The sequence below is a fragment of the Haemaphysalis longicornis genome, unplaced genomic scaffold, assembly GCF_048455015.1.
Source record: "Haemaphysalis longicornis isolate Haplotype H1 unplaced genomic scaffold, Haemaphysalis longicornis Haplotype H1 scaffold_1, whole genome shotgun sequence".
Classification (NCBI taxonomy): domain Eukaryota; kingdom Metazoa; phylum Arthropoda; class Arachnida; order Ixodida; family Ixodidae; genus Haemaphysalis; species Haemaphysalis longicornis.
Window position 1 is genome coordinate 74,183,525 of NW_027526203.1, and position 21,147 is coordinate 74,204,671.

The 21,147-nt window shown below is 46.1% G+C and overlaps 1 protein-coding gene across 2 annotated transcripts in view; it reads left to right on the forward strand.

Annotated features, from left to right (window-relative positions):
* LOC144177635 (nuclear factor NF-kappa-B p100 subunit-like) overlaps positions 1–21,147 on the forward strand; it is a 184,530-nt gene that overhangs the window by 131,792 nt on the left and 31,591 nt on the right. For both annotated transcript variants that reach the window (XM_077705272.1, XM_077705273.1), the window contains exons 11-14: positions 440–649; positions 2,482–2,827; positions 15,919–16,033; positions 20,222–20,420. In XM_077705272.1, coding sequence (XP_077561398.1) covers positions 440–649; positions 2,482–2,827; positions 15,919–16,033; positions 20,222–20,420 — 870 coding nt within the window. The remainder of the gene's footprint in view (positions 1–439; positions 650–2,481; positions 2,828–15,918; positions 16,034–20,221; positions 20,421–21,147) is intronic.

The window sequence follows — 21,147 nt, forward strand, 5'->3', positions numbered from 1 at the left end:
TCTATATTGAACACGCATGCAGAACATCTGGGAAGCTAAATATGTAAGATGTTCGATTCAGGAATCAAATTATCTGACAATTTCCTATTTGGTTCATTTTCCAATAATCATACACCCCTGCAATCAGTGTGCGGTGACCAGTAACATATTTTTCTGCTACATTCCACGCTGGTGCAGCTGCAATTTCGGGCTTTTAACAGCATTTTCAGGAGGGGCCGAGGAAAGCGGGTTAACCATTCATCCTTTCTTGCAACGAAATTTGTACACCTAGGCTCGTAAGCATTTCAAGTGGAGGATCCTCCCTCCCGCAACTCTACACTGGTCACTTGGTTCCAGCATGAGCACTAATACCCTGATAAGGGCTGTTTGCCACACCTCACACACTCGATGACTTTTGAAAGGACAAGCGAGTTCGATTTTCTTGTTTCTTTTCCTACAGGTGAGCATGCGGCCTCTGCAGGTGAACCTGAGTCGCCGATTCTCGACCCGAAGGATTTCAGCGATATTCTTGATTCGAAGGAGTTCAGCGATATGATTTATTCGGAGGACCTCAGTGATATGATCGATCTACTCACGAAGGGCGTAGCCTCCCCCATGGAAAGCTCGCTGCTGCTCCAAGAGGGATCGGCAGACCCCATTCTCTGGCAAGGTGAGCACCGGTGGCCTGGCTGCAGTTCGCACAGCAGCCTGCCTCAGAGCTTGTTGGGAGCTGAAACAGAAAACATGTACTGCAGGCTGCACCTGCGCTTGCAGAAAGCCCAGAAGAGTGTTGCAAGTGTCATGGCACAAAAAGCATGCAAAAGTATCTGAAAGAAAATTGGTTGGGAGGCCAGTGCTATATAGGCATACGGTCTTGAAGCCCACTCAGAATTAAAGCAAGGTTGGCTGTAAATCTCCTCTCACCAAGCAACTCTTCAGGATAATTATGGCCCGCTGCATCCATTCAAATGGTTACCTCTGAGGTTGTGCCTGGGCCTTTTAGTGGAGGCCGACCAAAAATTTCTAGAAACAGGGATATAGATTTAGAACAATGGTTTCTTCTTGATTAAGACATCAAAATTAAGTGGTAGGGGGTTAAACAGCAAGAAAAATAGGTGAGAGGCAATTTAACTGTAATTAAATGCTTGAAACTTTAATTTTGGATTTTAGGCTACGAATATGGAATATCAAAAGTTAAGTTGGTTATAGTCAAAGGCTAGTTCACTGTCTAATGTTGAAAACGTTCATGTGTAATCTCTGAGAAGCTTAAAGGGGGCCCACGACCCTCAAAAAGGCTAACAGAACAAGATTCACCGTGTGCGTGAGTGATGTGGGAATATTCAAAACTGAATATTTCACAAATTGTGTATGCTTTCTTTTGCTTCACAGAGAAGTTTAACGGTTTAAAGTGTTCAAATTTGTCAACGGCTTCAAAGATTTTGAATAATAGGGCAATAGAAGCTGGCTGTATCACATAACATGCAAACTTTCAAGCTTCAAACCATGGCATGTCTCTTCGGGTTGACTTTTTTACACGACGTTGAAGCTGTGCAAAAATGCCTAAAACATGTAATCCTCGATCTAGCTAAACAAGTGTGCACAGCTGGCCTGACTGTAATGGAATGCTACTTGTGTAAAATTTATTAGCCGAAAAGAAGATTCCTGTCAATACAGTGGCTTGGAGGAGGAGTCGAGAGTTATTACTGCATGTTGGCGATATATGCAGTCAAGGACAAGTGAAATGCAAACACGAAAATATGAACTAGAACACATAAGTAGCACGATTTATTTCCCTGCAAGTGAAATTGTCGCGTGGCTTTATTACAGGAACAAAGATTAAAAATGTCTCTTTCCAAATACGCCACTTGTGAGCCATCATTTTATTGGCCACTATCCATATTCTTTGATTTGGCATGTTCTGGTTCACATTTTCGTGTTCGCGTTTCATTTGTCCATGACTGTGCCTGCGGAAAAGTCTTACCAGCCACTGCCATGCCTAGCCTCTTTTCAATGACTGCGGGAACATGCAGCCAGTCAAATACACTTGCTGTATTCACAGCATGTTGAGGAACCCATATTTCTTCAGGGCAGTGTATGCCAAATCTTTGTATTTTCGCTAATCAGTCATATCACAATTATATACTTCTATGTAATGTCTGGCTGGATATATCAACCAACACAAAAATTGGTCTTACAGTTTCCTTCAAAATGTGGGGGGTAAGGTAACAGCATATAGTATATACAGTAAGCGTTCAGTCGAACAAAGGCCTCAAGACAAGCAATTTAATTCATTATAAGTGGTATTTAGATAAAACCATGGGTATGATTAGACCACAACATGTAAACCAGTGCTAGCCACAATTTTCCACCAAATCTGCCCCTGTGGTCACAGTGCTTGGCCTAGGGACCATTGTGGACAAAGCAGGCCCACGTTCAAATTGGAGGGACCCTGCCTTGCAGCAGGTGCATACATGACTGCCCCACTGCCCGGGCCCTGTGCAGGCATTGGGATGGCGGTCGACAGCCGGAGGCTTGAGGTCTCCATGGGCAGGCTGAGCCTGGCCAGCCATGGCGGGCAGCAGCAGGAGGAGGAGGGCGCGCAAGCAGCCCCGGCCAAGTCCTCGGGTAGCTCGGGCGGGGCATCGGGGGCGCCTGCAGGCGCCGGATCAGCGAGTCGCGTCTCCGGTGACGCCTGGGCCCACGAGTGGCGCAACGAGGGCAAGCTGGGCGCTGCTCTCTTTGCCATGGTGCGTCTGTTGAACGACCTCGTCGTCAGGGGCTGCGGCACAGCCAACCTGGCTGCACTGGTCGCCATACTGATCCCACTCTGCGACAGGCGGGGCAACAAGTGAGTTGATTCAACCCACCCGCTGTGCCGGCTACGCCTGGGACACCATCGTCACCCCAACTCCGTGTGTTCACCAACGGGGGTGGTAAGGGAGCAAGTGCAGGCTAGGGAACTGGGGATTTGTTCCTGGTCTGCCACCTGTGCTGTGAGGGGCTCATTTTCCATTTTTGGTTGTTGTCCCCCGTTGCTGGCTGTTGCTGGGTCAGTTGGGCATTGAGCATTGATAGGGAGCCGGCAACAAAGTGAACCAGGGTGGTTGCAGAATCGAAACAACAAAGGAAAGGAGGGCGAGAAGAAGACACACCAAGCATCTTGAAAGAGACCGAGGCTGGAAAAAAAAAAGGCGATTGGGAGGGGGGGGGGGGGGGGGGGCGGGGGGAGTTGTTGCAGGGGATCAAGCAGTGCATCATTGGAGAAAGAGGAACATGGAGTGAGAAAACAAGCAACGCCGCACGAAATTAAGGTGGGAAGGACGCCAGCATCGCAACCATTATGGGCACTTTCAGGTGCATGAGCTGGCCACATGTACTTTTGCGCAGTATCGCTGGGGTATTAATGCATTGTCTCTGTAGGGGTTTGCCAGGACTGCAGTGATCTGTTATAAGTGGGTTGTCACACAATCAGAGGACGTGTAGTCAAGGTTTCACTGTACACAGCCTAGTTGTTGAAAGTTTGTTAAAATTTGGATCATTGTTATGTGCACAACGCAACCTTTTTAACCTGCCAACTTCTATGTTTTCTTCATAGCCCCTTTATTAAAAGGCCCTAGGCCCAGGGCCTGGTAAAGCACACACGTAGACTTTTGTGTGGGCAGATGAGCCTCTAGAAAGAACCTTAATGCACTTTTGGACAATTCCCACTCAGAGTTTATACAGATTTTTTAATATAATAAAAAGGTAAAAAATTAGGGTAGAAAATATTCCACCTAGTGATTAAGGTCACTGGCTCTGATATTTTCATTGTGGTTTATTGGTTTCACTATCAGTGATATCAAGTGCAGTTGAACTTCATCATAAGAGACATGGATGTCAGACACAACCAGGTGTAAGAGACACTATTCACCCACATGGATGGCCACCCTATTTTAACACGGAAGTATTTTTGCCGAGGTAGGTTCACCGACGTCATATCTGCCATGGAAATGACATCACCAGTAAAAGTTCCACTATTCACCCACAGGGATGGCCACCCTATTTTAACACGGAAGTATTTTTGCCAAGGTAGGTTCACCGACGTCATATCTGCCATGGAAATGACATCACCAGTAAAAGTTCCATTAGCGCGGTGGTGCTAGGTTTCAAGCCCACGATCACTCTGCCCGCTACGGGAGGTGTAAAACGCTCTACCGATTGAGCCATGAAGTCATGCTCGGGTAGCTGTATGAACGCGCCTTATGTCCTTACCTCTAACGTGTCCATTCGGATAGTGCTGCCGTCTAGGAGAGGTGAAGCGAAGTAGTGCATCATGACGCTAATGAGCGCCGATAGTTGGCACCTCGATAGGGCGGTGTGTAGCAGCGGAAGCTGCTGTATTTACCCGTCCGCCACCTATGTGGAACGCTGCTCAGCTTGTGGAACGTCGCCGCCGCGCTCCACAAGCTGAGCTCGTCGCAACGCAAATGACTGGCGTACACGCCACCGAGCAGGACCAATGTGGTCGCAACTCTGCCTAAGCGACCCGCCAGCAGTACGTCCCTCGCCAAGCACACCCACAAGACGGCTGCCAACCTGCAAATCATGCTCCTTTCACTGTAACGTACTGTGACTTTACCAAACAATTTGCTGACAACCCGTTCGGTTTCGTTCGCACGGTTTGCCAGCGCCTGCGGTTTCAATCGGATTTACGCAATGCTCCAGCGCATGTAATCCAGATTCTAATGTTGATGTGTCTAACGGTGCCATACCGGCGAAATATGAATAGCCATGTGCAAGTTCATATTGATGCACAATAAACATTAAAATGCTCTGGTGAAGGCACATTTCACTTTCGTGTTTTACCAAGTCCTATGAAACAAGGATCAACCACATTTTTCACATTAATTTGACCTCTTTTATAACAGGCATCGGATGTAGAAGATAGTTTGTTATATAAAGGACAACTTATCCTTGAATTTTGGTCAACAATTTCACTTGTAACGGGCATCTTAACTCTTTCGTTACCACGCCTATTCAAATCGATCACCGGTGATCGATGATTTATATTGCCTATTTCGACATGTTGTAGTCGTTTCTCGTACACCTAATGCGGCCAGTGGTTTGTCTAGGCACTGCCCTTTTAGAATCAGTTAAAATTTTCCCGCTCAGGCGACATTAAGATTTCTGACAGCGTTTCTTGCGAGGGGAGGTGCGTGTGTTTTTGAGGAAGGGGGCGTGGCCGCTGCACTTGACAAAAACACATGCCGCTCGTGGTTAGACTACATTACCATAATTTTTTTTTTGTCAAAAGGCTCCTGGCAAGTCAAGTACCAAATAATGTTGTCAGCTTTGTAATCCGACAGCGTTGAGAGGTGATAATTACTTGAAAATGACACCAGCTATTCACTAGTGATCTTTGGTTCGGAGAAAGGATAGCTTTATTCTGCCAAATCTTATTTCTGATGGTCCCTCGAATGTCTAGCAAGTGTGCCTGGCATTTTCAGCCAGTTTCCAACAGTTTCGGTTTCGTTTTTGCGTTGTGAAATTCATATTTGGCGCTACTACGCAGTTACCCAACTACAAGCTCATTTGCCATGGCGCCTCTGTTGCCCACTAGTGTGCCTCGAAACAGGCGTGCCGCTCGTGCTTCCACTTAACCCACGCCTTACTTCTGTGATTACAGCTTCAGGTGAAAGTCAAAAGATAACACCGAGTCGGCGGATATCAGTTCAGACGAGGAGAACGCTACCAATCGGCCTTGAACATCGCCAGCTGCTCACCGGCCAGTTTCGGTTTCATACGAGGGTATTTCCGGAAGTCTAGTGCCGCTTCTTAGTAGAGCTGTCTATTCTGACAAAGTCTCCAACAGCCTTGTAATTGTTTCTCTTCGAAATTGTTAGGTGGCGCTGCAACGTAGTAGGCTTGCAATGCTGAACTCTCTTCATAGCATGACTGCGGCTTGGTGAAAGCTTCCTGGGCACGATTCTAGCGCATTGTACCTTATTCCTGCAAGCAGGGCTACAATAGTGAGTCAGAACATGATAATAAACTGCAAATGAAAGTTCTGACTGATAAGTAATCATCAGAACGTCAACAAGCATCCACCAAAGAGTTTGGTTGTCAACTTCAAGCGGATTTTTTCACATCGCTTGCTTGCTTCACTATTGTGCTGGTTATAATCATTGACAAGGTGTTTTTACATCACGTGGAGGCTAATTTAGGCCTTTAATAATGTCAAACCAGCAGATTTCTTCTGGAGAACTATCCAAAATAGCAAAACTGGAAATAGAGGTTGGGCTTCACCACATGGCACGGGCACCACGTGGGCTAACATTTTCTTTTATATCTGACAAATTGTACTGCGCAACTCAATTTTTTTTCTAGAATGGGTTTTTGAAATGTCTACCTAGAAAATGTATATTCTAAATTTTTTCTACTACTGGTGGTTTATTATACACAACTTACTTTTTTCCTATTTTCTTCGACGCGTGGACAAAAATTTCGAATTCGATAATTTTTTTCAGGATCATTATTTAGGAAAACATTATTAAAACTGGTGTCGTTGGAAAGCGCGTGGAATAATCTGCATTTTATGTCACTGCAATGTGTGCCTAACCAGTATGTATAGCACAGAAAAATGTTTTGTTAGACCCCTCAAAATTGGTCAATTTCTCGCGGTAACAAAAGAGTTAACTTCAGATGCAGTGCCACCAGTCACGAACTGCAGTTGCTTCCGTTGTGGAAACACTTCAGCTAACACGCAGTGGTGCAGTCAGCTATGAAGTGGCGACGAGAACCCCTGCCAATAGAAATGCAATATACAGAAGTGGTTAAAGCCTACCGCCATGCGTACAAGCACGACCGTGCAGGCGGGCTTCTGTGCAAGCCCAGCCCAGTCACGTAGCTCCCAATCGCGTAGTGTTGAGTCCTACAAGCATGCTGAATAGCCTGAGCACACAGCGGAAGAAGCGGTGTACTCTGGCTAGTCATCAGGCTTGTGAACTAGACATCTACGATTCATCTTCCACAAACAGGGAAAGGAGAGAAAGCTTGTAGAATCTGTCTTAAAAAACGGTGTAGATACAGTCATGAAGCAACATAGATTGAGAACTGTTTCATAAATTCTTGGGGCCAAACATAAATTAGAATGGATCTCTTTCAACATGCTGTAGTGTTCTTTTGAGCTTATTTTAGTCGCACGGTGCCCACATTGAACTAGGGGTTGATCAGTCAGTGAAAACATATGTTTCCCTGCTTATAAGACACATCTTGTATAAGAAACAGAAACTGCTGCTCAGTATGGGTTTCTTATAAAGGGGTTCAACTGAGAAAATTTACTGTGACAGTTCACATTTCAATTTTATTCCATGAGTCCTTGCAAAGACTGCAGGAAAACTAGAGCAAACAATGAGGCTTTGGAGAAGCCTTCTCCCTGAGGGCAATCAGTCACATACTGGCAACGTCATCATCAGAGCTCCAGGAGCCTTCTTTGCTTGAGGAACTACTATGCGTTATCTCGCAGTTGCTTTCATCCTCACTTAACTCTTTCACTACGGTGCCATAGGCCATCGGACACAAAGTTTCGTTGACTTCAAACCTCCCGCGAAAACTCAAAGTGGTGCCTTGCAGACAACTATCGCCATCTGGCGTATTCATTGGCAACTGCTTTCTCATTTTCGGTTTCGTTTGTTTACATTTTGTGAGTGGATGCCCCGTTGCAAGCGAAATTTGAACCCAAGCTGGCTGCGAGTTGCGCGGAAGTGGCGAACACTTCACGCTGCACTCCGCAAAGGCTGGCTATCGTCGCTGGGACTTCAGCAGCTGCTGCTGCTGCTGCTTTTTCTGACCCCAGAAGCAGCGATGCGGGATCGTCAGGTTTTAGTTCGATGAAGCAGATACTTGAGTACAGCACACGCCCCCTATTTTTTCCTGGATCGTGTACAACACCAGCCGAAAAGAATGGAGAAGAGAAGGAATTGAAAGATCTGCTTTGAAAAACAAAGGCACAAAAAAGAACAAACGTCTTCTGCTCCACTTGCAATGTTTACCTTTGCTTTCTGCCATCGCGTGACTGCTTTACTGAGGGGTGCAGCCATCAAGTTCGCTAGATTGAGGGGCCTTCAAAAACCCAGGAGATGGTGTACTGGATTTATGTATGTATTGAATGATAGCTGATAAACATAGGAACAACTTGTATATTAATAATAATACTTTATTAGCATACATATGTTCTGGGAGACCTAAGCCTGCAAGGGCCGCAGAAGACAGTGTTCCCATACCAATAGGCCTGCGGGCCCAGCCTGGGTCCCAATGTTCATAGCTATTCACCACAGAGTTGTTGACTACACCAGTGCTGCACTACGCAGTCCATTGGGCAGCCCTCATTACAGTCCTGAGGCCGTCGTCATTCGGGCGGGAATGTTCCAGTGTAGTCAGATGGGAGCTGGCGCCATAGAGCTGCTGCACGGGGCAGCCAAGATGAGCCATGGCGTTGCGTGCGCGTAAGGAGCGGCTGAAGACGGCCTGTTCATTGGCTCAGGCGCGGACCGTAGGGCAATTCTTGGTGGCCTGGGGACATAACTCGGCATATCAGTTATTTCCTAAAATAATTCTTTGGCTTAGTACAACGCCTATTTCTATTGTGTTTATACTCCTTTTTTTCTGTGCATTTTTTCTGTTTCTTTGACAACTAAGCTCTGAATAAGTATAACTCTCAAAAAATTGCTGCCGTGCATTTGAAAGGGGAAACTAAAACTTTCCTGTATAATGATGCTAAATGGGTCCAGTTGTTTGAGAGAAAAAAAAAAATTTGTGGAGGCATCCAAAATCGGTCATTTTTCTGCTATAACGATCGGGTTAAACACAAAATAAATTTCCAAGTGCAAGCCAGAGCTGTCACATGCTTGGGAAAAAAAAGAAAGCAGAACACAGTGTGAAGCATTGTAAGTGGAGTCAAAACAGGACACAGTACAAGCATTAAATCCTGCGCCCTTTGTCACTTGCCCAGGTGTCTTTCTTTAAGAGTGTCTGCATGGTTTCGCACCTTTCTTTTATTATTATTATTATTTTTTTTTTTCAATCAGGAAATTCAACAAACTCGATTTGCTTGATTGTGGTGTTTAACGCGCCGACGCAACGCAGGCGATGAGGCGCGCCGTAGTGGAGGGCTCCGGATTAATTTTGACCACCTGGGGATCTTTAACATGCGCCGAAATCTCGCACACACGGCCGTTTTTGCTTTTCGCCTCCATCAGAAAAGCGGCTGCCGCGGCCGGGAATCGAACCCGCGACCTCGTGCTCAGCAGCGCAACGCTTTAGCCACTGAGCCACCGCGGCGGGTAATTCAACAAACTCACTCAGCTGTCTAATGTGCTGTCACGCACAGGGGGCAGCAATTTTTTCTCACTCAGAGGTGAGACTGCACAACACGCACCGCTGCTGCAGGCACTATGGCTCTTTGGTTATCAGTCTTGTATTAGTCACGATAGTCGATGGGTAGTCAGATGACTCCCCATGCCATGGGAATAAACATGAAAAATGAACACTGAATTGTATATCGGACAGTCCGCAGTGACTCGAAGACTGATAAATGGAGGGCTTCACTATTGATAGAGCTAATGTTGCCTCCTGAAAAAAAGGGTGCACATTAAAGAGCAAAACAGCCAAGCAAGTGCTGCCATTGATCATTGACTGAATGGGGCCATGACGGCAAAATACAAGCTTGACTCATTAACCCTTTGCAGTTCGGAACTACAGTAATACCTCGTTAACTCGAAGTCGTAAAAACCAGGGATAATTTCGAGATAAACGGATTTTCGAGATAAGCAAAGTTGCGTTAATCGCCGGGAAAAATGAGCGCTCTTCAGAAAAATCACTACTACTTACCGGCTCTTCAGCGGCAGTTTCTAATCTTTCTTCTCGGGCAGGTTTAAAAGAGAAAAAAATAACATACAAGAGACTTTAACCGGCTGGGTTTTGCCGCACTGCCATTTTATTTAGCAGAGAAAAACTCTCTAATGCTCGTCTGCTTTGCGGTCGTACTCGGGCCTAGGAAGGCATATCCTCCAGCTGCTTGACGCATCGCATCAGTCGATCTTCCCAGCTGCTGCACTCGACCTTATTTTGAAGCAAGCGCAGCAAATTTCTCGTCTCGGAAGATGTCGGCACCTCTCGAGGTGGTTCGTCATCGCCGTCGTCTCCGCCGTCCCCTACGTTAGTGGCCGTTTGAACGATTTCGGTGTCCGTCATTTCTCCGGTCACCGCCACATCCTGCTCACACAGCGCGTACTCCAGAAAAGTCACGTCATCTTCGGCGGCATTGTTACCTGTAAGCTTGATGACCTTTTGACAAAGTTCCTCACAGTCTGTGAAGTCGCGCGACGAGTCTTGCAGCATCACGCGAATCTTGTGAAATGGTCCGGCGGCGGAATTTTCGTTCCATTCCCAGTCAAGATTTCGAGTTATCCGCAATCCGACCCAAAAATACTTCGAGATAAAGGGAAAAATATACATGGGACGTATAGGAAAATGTTCGGTGCCGCGGAAAATTTCGACTTAGCCGATTTTTCGAGATATGCGAGTTTGAGTTAACGAGGTATTACTGTATGTATTACCCACTTTCCGGCAATTTTGGTTCGCAACCAGTTTGACAGTTTCTGGCGCTGCAAAGAAAAACTCAAACTGTGCAACAAAAACTCACATGATATTTGTTTTTTCTCTTGCATTTTGCTTGCATCTCCTTTAGCAATATTTGAGCAGTGTGTGAAACCGCTCCAAGCATACTCCTGGGTGCAGGCCAGGGTTATTACTGCACGTTTTGCAGAAAAGTGGTTTCCCTCCTGCCTCCTTTTCTTTTCCTATCGCTATGAACATCACAGTCCTTGCTGTTTTGGCCTGGGAGCTAGTAGGTAAATTGGCTCGTCCCAAATAGCATTTCCTCACACTCCATACATGCAGACAGATGGGCCCCGCTTTTTGGCTCAAGCCTTCAGATCACCCACCAGTTGTTGGATGAGCTTGTGGCGGTACTGCAGGCTTCGCTGCTCTTTCTTCGCATGATTCTGCAGCTGTGTGCACCTACAAATAAAGCTATTGACAATGAAACCTCTAGATGCCAGGAAAAAATTTTTCACTGCCTATTCATTGTCTTATACGACAAAATGTGTAGCTCCACCCATCGTGGTCTTCGTCACTCGCTTCTGTTGAATCACTCTCATCACTAACTGATAGAGGCATGCAATTCTCTTCCTCACTGAAGCCATCATCGCTTTTGCTAAGTGCACCCCCATAGGATGCACGCGATGAGAAACCGGGCATGCTTCTCAGCAAACAGCGCGCACGTGAAAATGCTCCGGAATCCAGAATGCCCGTGCTGAACATTGTGCTGCACCCGAGTGCAAATTGAAGAAAACTTCAACAAGCAAAGTTCATTTATCCCGCAAGAGGTATCGCATCATGTTTATAAAAACTGCGCGCATGGCGCAGTGGAAAAAAACGCGAAATTTAAGCTTCAACACCCATGTCGGGCATATCCCGACAACGGACCACATAGCACAAACGAACCACATGGCATGACAACGGATGTCACATAGCACAAATCGTTTCAGTTTTTTAACATTTGCACCTTTTTCCAGTTAAAAAAAACATCTTTGGGGAAGCTGTTCCTTAAAATTAAACAACATTGTATGGTGTCTTCATGGTCCCCTTAAAAGTGTGATATTAGCACTGGCAAGCCTACCTCATCGAAAGCATTCAGGTGGCAAGGTATTTAGTGTAGCGGAGCCACGCTTAACCAAAAGGTTGGCATACAGAGTGTACCTGCTGAAGGGGTTGAAGCAGGTACAACCATGTCCATGCATGTGAGGCACAAACGGTTGTCATGGTCTTGTGCCTGGCACATAGATAGTTGTTTGATAGCAGTTCCCCTTTTCCTTTCTAAGTAACCCAACTTCCCCTTCAAAACTTGTGCATATTTTTAATAGCTCTATTTTTTTATGCTTGTGTTTCTGTTATTTCTTTTTGACACTTCTTTTGATCTACCTGTTTCTTGAGGTAGGCATGACCTTTTTTTAAACCCAGTATATACATTTTCAAGTGCTGTTTTTGTTTTCATGCAATAATTGGTTCAGCATCAATGGGACTAATAATGAAGTGGTGATTAATAGTATTCACACTCTTGTTACTTCAGATCATGGCTTTGAGGTTAACATCAAATGGTCTCATTTAGGGGCGAAGCCCCTTAGGGGCTGGGGCTGTTGACGTCTCCTGTCATTGTCGTCACAATCGTTGTTCATCTCATGTAGTCACGGTACTAAAACACCGGGAAACTCGTTTACGCCTCGCACTACAGCGCTTCGTAATGCCTACTAAAAAAACACTGGGACACTTGCTTGCGCCTCACGCTAGAGAGCTTAATGCTTCAAAGACAAGAGGCTTTTACAGCAAAGCTATATACCTGTACCCCCCAACGGTTTCATCTCCGTTGGAAAAAATGCCAAGGCACCAAGAATACACTTATACACTGCATGCTACGCCCCTCACCAGGTTTCACGTTTGGGGAGATGGCCCAGGATGTTTTTTTTTTTTGCCTGCTCAAAGCAGTTCTGAGCAGCTCCAAGCTGCTCCGTATTTTATTTGCAGGAGCAGCTTTGCGTTTGCTCTGCCACCACTTCCAAAGCTTCTCTGCTTCTCTATCGTATTTCATTTGCACCAGGGAACAGCTCAAAGCTGCCCAAAACTGCTCTCGCTGCAGGGGAAGAGCAGCTAGCAGACAACAGAAAGGCGAGCAGACGACACATGCAAAAGGACACTCTGGGTCTTGTTGGCGTTTTTGCTCATTCTGGTGTCAGTTGATCGTCTGCTCAGTGCGAGAATGGTGCGATTATCTAATGTTCCTTTGCAGTTCATGGTTACGAGCGACATTAAGGCGCCGGTATGTCCGCTGTCTTCGACAAAGGCGGTGCACTGGTGTTTAATGAAGGATACCAGGTTTTCAGGGCTGCCGGTATGTATATACAAATGGTAACATTTGGACACCATCATTAACCCTATAACTACCACTACCGAGATAACTCGTGAAACCACCCACGCGCACCCCTTGCTACTCCCGAGTATACTCGTGTTGCTTTTTAAAAGAGTACTGACACTAAATTTCTTGCTTTCGGTTTTTATGCTGTAAAGAATACCTAGTGGTCCAGTACCTAATTACAAAAATCAAACCAAAAGCGGTCAGCCGCCAGCGTAAAATTAATTATAACGCATTTCTTCCAATCAGTTTCAAATTCGGTCATCGCGCGCCAAACGGCCGTTCAAATGCAAGACGGCGAATCTGACGTCACGGTTTCCGTGACGTCAGGAACATTTGCCGCATCGTCTGCTACGATTGCATATGGTCTGCACTCACCCGCACAGTCGACATGTTGTCTGAATCGTCAGACTCGGATGAGTCTTTGCCACCCGACAGACAAACAGACAGACAGACAACAACTTTATTTGGCCAGGTGATTAGGCTGGCGACATCTTCGCCGTCGTCCGTTTTTTTATATTACTGCTGCTCGAACCGGCGCAGACCGTGATAGCAACAGCTTGTCGCCACTCTTCTAATCAATCTGATCGCGAAAAGGAAATTTCACAGGCGAGAAAGTAGATGTTAGTGTGGTAAAAAATTGTGCTAGGGGTTGTTATCAGCGCTGAATTTAAAAGCAGCGTTCAGATATTTGCCGTGATGGTAAGCCTACACTGACCGGCAGCAGAGGTTCGGACCCAGCACTGCCAGCACCGCAGTGCGGCGAGCAGCCGAAAGATGGCGCCACCTGCGCGGTAAAAGCAAAGCAGGCCACGGAAGATGTCTTGGTCACCGATCGCTCAAACAGCATTTATCGCCAAATCAAGCTCCACATGCAAAAAAGGGGATAATAGTGTGGTGAAAAGTTGTTTAAGGGATGGTCATTCGCAGTTGTACAGATAGTGGCGATCAAATATTTGCAATGATACTAAGCCTAAAGTTCCCAGCACCCAAGCTGACCCGAGCAACGCCGAGCATGCCGGCATGGGCGCCACGCACGAACTGAGTCCACGTTTCGCGCTGCATGTCGTCGCGTGGAAAACAATGCATCTTGGCGTCGTCGTCGATTTGCTCGGACAGGCTTCCACTGAGCAGTGCTTCGCATTCCGCAAGCTTGCCATAGCACAACTTGGGCGAGCTCGGCGATAAGACACCGCGCAGTTTTCGGCACCAGTGCAAGGGAACACCACGCCCCGACCACGAATGGAAGGGAAGAGATGTGAACACGCAAAGTGCGCAAAGTTTATAAGCATTGCTTGCAGAGGTACACCCACGTCTCCTGCCCAAACGAATACCATCGGCAACAGCAGCGCAGGCTATCATGTCCGGTTCCGAAAACGACTATATGACGTCACCCTGAACCGGCCAGACACGCTGGCCAATGTGTCGTCACGTCGAAAGCGATTTCGCTAGTGCTGCCGATTTGTGGAAGTTCGCAGCCGGGACAATCAAAATCGATTTTCGATGGGATTCCGGCCTCGGATCGCTGCAAAAATTTCTGTGAGGCATCTGTACAAACTACTGAAGCCAATTATATCATTTTTTAGGCGTCAAAATTTGGTGTCAGTACTCCTTTAACCTCACTCCCTGCCACTCCCGAGACAACTCGTGCGAAAAAAAAATTGCATTGGTGTGCCACCATCTATGGAGAGGTCACCTGAACACATAGAACCTGTAAATTAAATTTTAGACAACAGATGGAGCTCACGTCTTTACACCCATAAACCAACTTCCACTGAACCAACATAAAAATATACCCGGCAGGGGGTGAGGAGCAGTCAGGAAAACACCCGGCAGTGAATGTCTTTAAGGTTTGTATGAACGCTTGCTGAAGCACATGCAAGGGGATTTTGCATCAATTTACATCCCGTATTGTAAATTGCGCTTAAAGATATGCCACCGTTTCGTCGCAGTCACTATAGGAGTCAAGTATATCCAAAATTTCAGGTAGGGCAGCGGCTATGTGAGGTAAACAGTTCATTTTGACCGCCAGTGCACAGCTCACAGAATATGCTCAGCTGCAAATGGAATATCCCTGAAAACACCGTCCTGTAACACACCACCCGCCACCCGCTGTGGTGGCTCAGTGGCTAAGGCGTTGCGCTGCTGAGCACGAGGTCGTGGGTTCGATTCCCGGCCGCGGCGGCCGCTTTTCTGGTGGAGGCGAAAAGCAAAAACGCCAGTGTGTACGAGATTTCGGCGCACATTAAAGATTCCCAGGTGGTCAAAATTAATCCGGAGCCCTCCACTACGGCACGCCTCCTCGCCTGCGTTGCGTCGGCGCGTTAAACCATACAATCAAATCAATCAATCAGTCAAACCGTAACACGCCAAAACGGCACATTTGGTTGTGTCGACAAAGGTTGTTTATGCAGCTGAGAAATTTTGTAGTTACTTTGACAGCCGTTTGAAAAAACTATTTGTTGTAATAAATTTGTCACCAAAGAATAATTATCAGAGTTCTAACTGAGCGTTAGTGGGTGCCTGCACGTGAAGCCGACATGAGCAGATGGAACATCTGCTCCTCCATAGTTTGCCTGCACGCCTGATAGCTGGCCAGAGCAGCCTTGAGCTGGTTCTTAACATGACCGCTATGTAACTTCTGGTCCAAGAGCTGCTTCATAGCTGCTCGGAGCTGCTTTGAGCTGCTTTGAGCAGGCACAAAAGAGAGACCTAAACTCTCTCTCTCTCTCTCTCTCCCCCCCTCCCTTTCTCTGTGTGTGTGTGTGTGTGTGTGTGTACTTCTGTACTTCTGTGCTATAGATGTCTGAGATGTAGTGGTATTTCTTTTCTTTGTGCCTGTAGGGAAAGGGGGTGAGGCGAAAGTGGAGTACCTGAATGAAGTCGATTGTCACCTCAGACTGCAGCTCGAGTGTTTTGTTGCTTGCCTCCAGTGCTGTCCACATGGCGGTCACTCAGCCCCCGCCCATGCTCCGTGCTTTTCTGGAGGTGCTAAAGCGGACCAAGGGGCTCCAGGCCTGCATCAACAAGCAGAACAGGAGGGGCCAGGTGAGCGTGCGCTTGGTCGGCCACTGGGCCACTGGGCTGCACTGGTGTGGATATGGCATAAAGCGTGGCAGCCTTTGCTTCAGCTGGGGCAACTCATTAGGCCCTGTACTGGGGCCCATCTGGCACACTTGGCCAGTGCCTTCTTGGCAGCGTGGTGGCTGCTGTGTTCTAGGCCATCACCAGTGGCAGCACTTTGCAGTGCAGCTGTTAAAGAAACACTGAAGTGAATTTTTCAAGCTCCTGTGTTTGCTTGCAGTGCATAGACTGGCTCAAATAAACACAGTTTTTATCGTTTATCCGGTCGATAAGGTGGTATTTATTTTATAAAGCCTGAAAGAAAAACCACCATGCGCAGTCCGCGACGGCTGCCCCAACTAAAGCAGTGATGTCCATACGAGATGCGATGTGATCGGACAATGTCCAAGATTAGTATTCAGACCAGTTTAGGTTTCAGTTCTGTGAAACAACATGCTTGGCATCCAACGTTATCTTTGGCTGGGCATTCTCGATATCACAGTAATCGGCATATCCGCACTTCTGCCATGTTGTCGGCTGTAAAATGAGTGAGATAAGCCTTCCAGCACGGCTTAGAATCGCAACGTTGACTAGCCGAGGCGTACACAGTATATAAAAGCCCTCCACATCATCAGCAACATTCAAATGCGATGCACCTTTACCCGACCTTTGGAGCTTGCCCGGCTGGTGCCTGTATCGTAAGAGGCGTGTTCGCACCAGGCCATGGGTTGGCTGATTTGGGACTGTGCCTGCAAGCAATCGGTGCTTATGGCAACACCATGCCAACGAGAACTCGCCAGTGTGCCAGTGTCAGTCTGCATGCGTTTTGCGAATTTGCTCGTGCAGCAATGAACGTTACAGCACAAAAATGGTGAATTCAGTATAGAAAACATTGCCCAAAAACAAATAAATCAACTTAAAAAAATAACAAAAAACATGCGCTATTTGGGATTCGAAGTTGTGAATTGCAAAGCAGTGTACTTAGTGCTTCAGACCACTCAGATTAGCCAGCACTGTCAAAGGAGGAAATATGCAGTACATAATGTATAGCCTGTTTACATTTTTATTTAGTTTTAGAATATAAACAGCTAAGGTGAGTTTTTCTTCAATAGCACTCATGCAGTAAGCATCCCCCATATTCCCACAAATATCTCATTTTTAGTGAGTGCATTCCTTAGCCAGATGTGTGGTCATGATGCTGACTGCTGTACTAGTTCAACCAGTGCAAAAAGTGCTTCTCGCGCCTTTGTTTTATGCTGTACGATAAAAGTTTCAGTTGATTTTGATTCCTTAGTTATTATAACTATACCAGAATTAACATTAACATTAACAGAATCCATTAACAGAAGTTGTCGTCTACAAGATATTTACAAAGATAATCGCTAACAGAATTTGTGCCACCTTAGATTTCAGTCAACCTAAAGAACAAGCAGGGTTTCGGAAAGGCTGTTCAACAATGGACCATATTCACACGATCAATCAGGTGATAGAGAAGTGCGCTGACAATACTGAACCCCTATATATAGCCTTCATAGATTATGAGAAAGCACTTGACTCGGTCGAAACCCTAGCAGTCATTCAGGCATTACGGAACCAGGTTGTAGACGAGCATTATGTAAGAATACTACTAAAGGATATTTACAGTGGGCCCACAGCTACCATCATCCTCCACAAGGAGAGCAGTAAAATACCTATAAGGAAGGGCGTCAGACAAGGAGACACAATCTCTCCAATGTTATTCACAGCATGTTTAGAAGAAGTATTCAGAACGTTGGATTGGGAACAGGTGGGAGTAAGGATTAATGGAGAATGACCTCAGTAACTTCAGATTTGGTGATGACGTTGCCTTGTTGAAGTACCTCGGGGGAGGAATCGCAAAGCATGCTTACTGCACTGGACAAACAGAGTAGAACCGTGGGTCTGAAAATTAATATGCAGAAAACTAAAGTAATTATCAATAACCTCAGGACAGCACAGCGATTTGAGATAGGTGGCGAGGCCCTGGAAGTGGTAAGCGAATGTATCTACTTAGGCCAAGTTGTGACCCCAGATCCCAACCACGAGGGAGAGATAATTCAAAGGATAAGAATGGGGTGGAGTGCATTCGGCAGGCATTCTCAGATAGTGAATGGCAGCCTACCATTGTCCCTGAAGAAGAAAGTGTATGACAGCTGCATCTTACCGGTACTCACCTACGGGGCAGAAACTTGGAGTCTCACTAAGAGGGTTCAACTTAAATTGAGGACGACTCAGCGAGCAATGGAACTGAACACGACAGAGAGCGGAGTGGGTCAGGGAACAAACGCGTGTTAAGGACATATCAGTAGAAATCAAGGAGAAGAAATGGACGTGGGCAGGGCATGTAATGCGAAGGCAAGATAATCGTTGGTCATTAAGAAGGGACACTGCTCCTAAAAAAACTTTTTTAATTTTTGAGTAAACTCTGTGAAACTTCTCAGCCTTGCTGCTTTTCCCCCACTGATTTCAAATGTGGCATTATTTTTTTAGTTGGTAAATTAGTTCCCGAGATAGTTAGAGGTAATTAACCATTTTTGGAGGAACAATAGAGAAAACAGTGTTGGCCATAAAACTGTAATCTTTACATTTTCCAACACTATGAACCCTGGTGAGTGCAATAAGGGAATCAGTATTTTGATGCATCACTTGGAACTAATTTTACAGGTCATGAAACCTTGGTGGCACCAGTGCCAAGGAACCATTTTGAGTGCCCAATTTAAACTCTGGAGTTAATTAGCTGTAAAATCAGTTCCAAGCGATGCATCAAAAAACTGATTGTCTTATTGCACTCACCAGGGTTCACAGTGTTGGAAAATGTAAAGATTATAGTTTCATGACCAACACTGTTCTGTCTATTGTTCCTCCAAAAATGGTTAATTACCTCTATAGTTATTTCAGGAAGTAATTGACCAACTAAAAAAATGATGCTATATTTGAAATCAGGGGGAAAGCAGCGACTGACAAGTTTCACAGAGTTTACTTAAAAATTAAAAGAAATAGTTTTAAGAGCCATATCCTCCCTTAACGCTAACAGAGTGGATCCCTAGAGAAGGCAAGCATGGCAAGAGGCGGCAGAAAGTTAGATGGGCAGATGAGATCAAGAAGTTTGGCGGGATAAGTTGGTCGCAGTTAGCGCAGAAACGGGGTAATTGGAGATTAATGGGAGAGGCCTTTGCCCTGCAGTGGGTGTAGATAGGCTGGTGATGGTGATGATGATGATGATATTAACTTTGCTGACTCTTCTGCCGCCTTGAATTGGCCTTACATTTTTCTACTAACATACCATGCAGTCAGTGAAGTGCCGCATGTGTGCTTGTTTGGAGCGACTTAGACTTAGAGCTTGATGCAGTCTACAAATTAACAAACTAAAGGCGCGTTCACCCAGGCACAAATGTTTCATGTCTTACTTTGAACTGAGCGAATGAATTGCGACGACCCTCCGGCGGCTGGCCAACTAAACTGTGAGCCGACTGATTCTGCCGGACAGTTGGCGAGCTGTGCAGTAGCACAGTCAAGCCAAGCCATCTAGTTTCGGCGTCATACTAAACGTCATATGAAATCGGCAAGGAAGATGCAGAGAAGAGAACAGCATTTTTTAATTGATTTTTGTACTGAATAAAGTCGCGTAAACACAGCGAGAGTGGTCGAAACATGGCCTAGAGACTCCAGACTATAATTCGCGCTAGCAATCCCACAATGTTTACAAATCGCTTCAGTGTCCCTTTAAGGCATTGTACAGCTCTACACGACATTTGCCATGACAACCCCCCCAATGCCAATAGAGCGAACAGCAGAAGTGGTCACCCCTTTTTTCTACCTCGCGCCGCAAGTAGCCCCCGGCAAGGCACCAGTGAGCTTAGGGGACCCGCCGTCATCATGCTGATGCACTCGCTAGGCCCACTCCCAGTGTTTGGCCAAGTGCATGTGTTCCAATCTTCGCTTCCTCGAGTATGCTGTCAAACGGGTTGGCCAAAGAGGGCTGCACAACAAGAGCTTCACCCACCATGAATGTCAGTGTGCCTGTCAGCGGAAACGGAGGCAGCGTGCTGATGAAGATGGGGAGGAATCCTATGGAAATGTGACGGTACTACTACTTCAGCCGAAGCAATGACTCAAGGAAACATCATACTCTTCTTTTTTTTTTTTCTTTTGCAGACACCGCTACACGTGTCTGCCCTAAAGGGGCGGAATGACTCAATGGAGCTTCTGCTTGACTTTGGTGCCAACGTGGCACTTGTGGACAGCGAGGGGCAGACTGTCCTGCACTGTGCTGTGCTTGCCTCAATGCCCAAGCAGAGCATTCTCACACTGCTATCTAAACCGCAGCTGAGACTCAATGCAGCAGACAATCAAGGTACGTACGTGAAACCAGAATGATCTGTCCTCTCTGCTGACTCTTTTTGAGCAAGAGGAAAGGGCAAGTGGGGGATTGTGATGAATGCTGAAAAGTCCCAATGGCTTGTGTGAAAGCGTATGAAAAGGAATGTTACCAGTTTTGTGACAGAGTCAGGTTGTTTTATCATAACTTTGAATACTATCCGATGGCTTGAATGATTTCACTCACTAGTACCTCTCCCTTTCTCTCTTTACCTTCTCTTGAAAAAAAAATTGTATAGGTACTAAGGTCATTTCACATGCGATGCGGTTACTATAGTCCTTGTATTTTATGCAGCACATTTCTTGTTTGCTTTATGCTGCCCCTAAGCGTGTGCATATCTTAGCCTTTTAGAACATTTCTTCTGCCCTGCCGGATGCATGCACTTCCTTTTAGTCGTCTGACACCGTGGGTGCCCGATGTGCGAAGCTCCTCCTGAAAGGCAAAACATTCTCCCCTCCATGGGCTTTCAGCGTGTAGTAAACTCTGTGAAACCTGTCAGTCTTGCTGCATTTTGCACTGATTTCAAAGTGGCGTTATTTTTTTGAGTAAGTCAATTAGTTACCAAGATAACTAGAGATAATTAGTCATTTTCGGAGGAACAATAGACAAAGCAGTGTTAGTCACAATACTGTAATCTTTACATTTTCCAATACTGTGAACCCTGGTGAGTGCAGTTAGAGAATCGGTTTTTCGACGCACCGCT